This window comes from Sinocyclocheilus rhinocerous, unplaced genomic scaffold (genome assembly GCF_001515625.1).
Source record: "Sinocyclocheilus rhinocerous isolate Xijiao unplaced genomic scaffold, SAMN03320098_v1.1 scaffold50, whole genome shotgun sequence".
Lineage (NCBI taxonomy): Eukaryota > Metazoa > Chordata > Actinopteri > Cypriniformes > Cyprinidae > Sinocyclocheilus > Sinocyclocheilus rhinocerous.
The window spans coordinates 407,465-411,795 of NW_015641057.1; the positions used below are offsets into that span (position 1 = coordinate 407,465).

General features: G+C 30.2%; 1 protein-coding gene across 1 annotated transcript in view; it reads left to right on the top strand.

The window, feature by feature from the left end:
* LOC107754505 (AF4/FMR2 family member 2-like) overlaps positions 1-4,331 on the top strand; it is a 259,399-nt gene that overhangs the window by 151,027 nt on the left and 104,041 nt on the right. Inside the window, exon 4 of the mRNA XM_016570984.1 lies at positions 3,376-3,420. Within this exon, the coding sequence (XP_016426470.1) occupies positions 3,376-3,420 (45 nt within the window). The remainder of the gene's footprint in view (positions 1-3,375; positions 3,421-4,331) is intronic.

Consider the following 4,331-nt stretch of genomic DNA (forward strand, 5'->3'; position numbering starts at 1 on the left):
CATATGTGGATCAACTTACTTTGTTGTGTATTTTCAACAGTTTCAATGTGAAAAATAACTTTTATATTGATTCAAAGGATTTATTGCATTTTGAATAAAAAAAAGTGCATTTTGGGAAAAAAATAATACAATTTTATAATAAATCTTTGAAAATCAAAATCTGGATTTGAATTGTTAATGTTATTATAACCTAAAGATGCTATGTGAAAGTTTGAAACAGAAAATAGTGGTTTTCATCTTGCCACTTTCTTGGTAAAGAATCAAATTAATCAAATTTGCGTTTTGGAACCAAACTCTTCATATATATATATATTATATTATTTTATTTTATTTTTTAACCTTCATAGTGCATTCAAAATCTGTATATAAATTGTTGCTTTATAAAACAGTCATTACTTAATATTTTTAATCTAAAACTACATTGTATCTGATCATCAATTTCTCATTAATGGGTGAATGTTTTCCAGTTTTCAGTGTTTCCATGTTATTACCATGTTTTTGCTGCAGTTACCCCCTTTTGATTTATCCAAAATGTGAAAAATTCTAGACATTTTAAAATGACAAAAAAAAAGCTATTATGCAATATGTGAGAAACCTTTTTTTTAATGTATCATTGTTGTAAGAACATATAACTCATTTTTTATGAAATTCTTTTGAATTTATAACGCACGATTGCTCAAAAACAGTCAAAATTTATGACACCTACATGTTTAATTCTAACAAAACAACATAAATATTACTCTAAAAAGTTGTCAAATAAAATAAATGTTTTGTTGTTGTTTTTGTCATTTGTTTGTTTTTGTTTTTTTGTGCATAAACTTTCACTTTCAGATAAAAAAAATAATGCAATGTTTCGTCAATAGGCATACAAATTCCTGTTTATCATCAAAACTGGAGATATGTGAGATATGGGAATAACAGCTATATATTTTATATAACAGCTAAAATATTATATATTTTGCAAAAGTGTTTGGCTCTCCTAATAGTACTCCATAAATCCCCAGGTCCAAATGGGCCAAACATGTGTGCATGTGTGTGTATTTATATAAACATAATAAATATAGGCTACACAGTACACATACATATATTATGTAAACAAAAACTATTATTTTGGATGCGATTAATCACGATTAATCGTTTGACAGCACTAATCTTTACTGTAACTTTTGATTAATTTAATGCATCATTGCTGAATAATTTATTTAAATAACTTTTGAATGTTAGTGTATTACATTTTTCACAGAAATATTAAGCAGTACAACATTTTACCTTTTTAATTTTTATTTTTCAACATTGATAATAAGAAATATTTTTTTAGCAGAAATTAAAATGTAGTAACAATTCTAATACATTCTAATTTATGAACCATTAGTATTAATGAATACTAATAAATAATATATAATAATTTTTTATGTGTGCAACCCAGAGGATAAGTGGTTTGGAAAATCTAATGACAAAACACACATTTTAAAATTATTGCTATTCGTGATGTTGCTTAATTAAATATCAGGAACAAACATCACAAATATACAGTGAATATTTAATATAAATCTGTCAGTTTTCTCTTTCAGATCAACAACTGTCATTGAAGCAACAGTTTACAGAGATTCTTGATGAGAAAGTTAGTTGAAATTATTAAACTGTCACCATACTTATAGCTGTGTGTGTGTGTGTGTGTGCGCTCATGATATTTCTGGCCAGTGTGAGAGAATGTAAAGTAGATGTTATTCAGATTATTGTCTGGACATGAATATGTAAACCTCTGCGTTCAAGAGAGATTTGGAAGTGCTTAGAGCTTTATGTGTCCAATCTGTATTCATATGTCTTCATGTCAAAAAAAAAAAAAAACCTTCAAAGATGAACTAGTTAATTCTAGAGAAAATATAACATCTATGATTTACCGTGCAATGCATTTGCAATTATAATTCGTTTGGTCTCTTGTGTTGTGCCAATTGCAGTCTATTAGTCAACAGGGGCCTTGCTAGCCCTTAATTAGTATTCTCATCTTCTGTCTGTTAAGTGTCGGAGAATCATTGTGGTTACATGCTTACTCGCTGACATTTCCATGCCTTATGATGCTCAGATGCAAGCTGGTGATTATCCAATTCCCAGCCTGCGTTTGAGAGGCGTTGGTGTGAGAACCGTGAGCCTCCATTATCCAAGAGCGTCCTCTTCTGAGACACTCAATTATGATGTCATCTCACAACTAATCAATCTTCAAAGGTGTGCTGTGGGACTTTCGTTGAGAATTTCAGCTCTGGCAGGAAGCATTTTGCTCTGTTCCGAAACCCAGTGAGCTGCTGCCTTCGAAGATACCTCGTTTAGGACAAACACCTTGCCTGTCCCAGAATGAACCTGATCACTCCCATTGTGCCAGTTCATTGAGCCCACATTTATGATGCACTAATGAGATATTTTAGCCGCTATATTTCCTCTTGTCCAATTAAAATAAAACATTTAATAGATAGATAGTTCATTGGTTGATTGATTTATTTATTTATTTATGCATTGCTTAGGCGTTCAGCCTTCAGATACCTAATTTTATTATGAATTATAAAACTTTTTTTTTTATTTTTTTTTATTGGCTGTAACATCAAAGCAAGCTTTGTATTTTTCTGGTCTCTGATTTTCTGATTTTGTTTTCTAATCATATGTATATGCACGTATGCAATATATGTAACTTTATAAAATAATATTGATTTACACAATCATTAAAATTATTATTCTGTCATTTTTGCAACAATGTATTCCAGTTTTATTTTATTTTATTTTATTTATTTTATTAATATTTATTTACAAATAATAAAAAATAATGTTTTTTTATGAAATACATTGTTTAAATACAAATGTATATGAAATACATTTATTATTTTATTTTATTAATATTCAATTAACAATAATGAAAAAATATTAAATTTTATGAAATACATTGTATAAATGCAAATGTATATTAAATACATTTATTAATTTATTTAATTTATTTTGTTTTATTAATATTTAATTACAAAATAATAATAAAAATAATTTGGTTTTATGAAATACATTGTTTAAATACAAATGTATATTAAATACATTTTATTATTTTATTTTATTTTATTTTATGTATTTTTAATATACAGTAGTTAAGTCAGCAATGCCAAGCTTTGTTGGAGTCAATCGTGTGTCAAGTCACCTAAGCACATGTAAATAACGCAATTTGTGTGGCATATGGACTTGCAGTTCCAATCAGTTACTTATGAGCTTCCATTTTATTTACAATGCTGCCTTTGCTAGAAGTCAGTTGTGTATGTAGACAGCAAGGGTGCGCACTAGGATTCATTGTACACATTCATTGTAACCTTTTTAATGAGAGATTTCTTATCCATTTCTCCACAGGTCAGCCTGCCCAACGACTCCAATTGTGTGGAGGAAATTCTGCGGGTGAGTTGGATTGACTCTCTTTCTCTCCAGCACGCTAAGTATGCCTGGTCACCTGCTCAGCGCCGTTTTACACACTCTTCACTGTCATGAGAATAAGAGTTCCTTTTTAAAGAGAAGCCCTATTACATTAGGACTGATGGGCCTATTGTTCCAGAATGTACCTTTAAGAATTTGCTCATACAGACTGAGAGCAGTCAAAAGAAACCTGTCATGTTTCACGTTATTTTAAATGAAACCCTCACAATGTTTATTGTCTTAATAGCTTTCAAAATCATGATATTTCATTTGTTTCCAGCTGCATCTGATTGTTTTTTAACAGAATGTTTATGTTCTTGTTAGTACATTTTTATAATTAGTCTAGAATGTCTTTATGATGTATAAATGTGTCATTCGTGCTAGTTATTCATGCTCGAGTGCGTATTTAATACATTACGAGATGACGTGCAATGATGCATTCTCAAAATATCCTTTATATACATTCTAAAATTCTAATGTAATCTTGTACATTTTTTATAAATAGCTGTACCAAGTTACTTAAATAATACAAATACATCATCCTTATTCATACTGATGACTTTAAAGAGTATAAGTAAGGGATAATGTACATCCAGCCGGTTGTTATCGCAGAATAAACCCCGACAGGGTGATCAGGACCCTGACGCGAAGCGGAGGGGTCTTGTATCAGCCTGAAGGGGTTTATTAGGAGATAACAACCGACTGGATGTACATTATCCCGCTTATTACATGGCTACTTGCCACATAAGTAAATAATTAGACGCGAAATATTGACTTGAGTTGAAATATTTGAACGCAAAGCTTCCGTGAAGACAGCAGTTGCGAGCAAGCGGCAAATTCAAACTAGACGGACATTTAAGGGAAACGGTGCAGTCAAACCACTTATTACACAACAT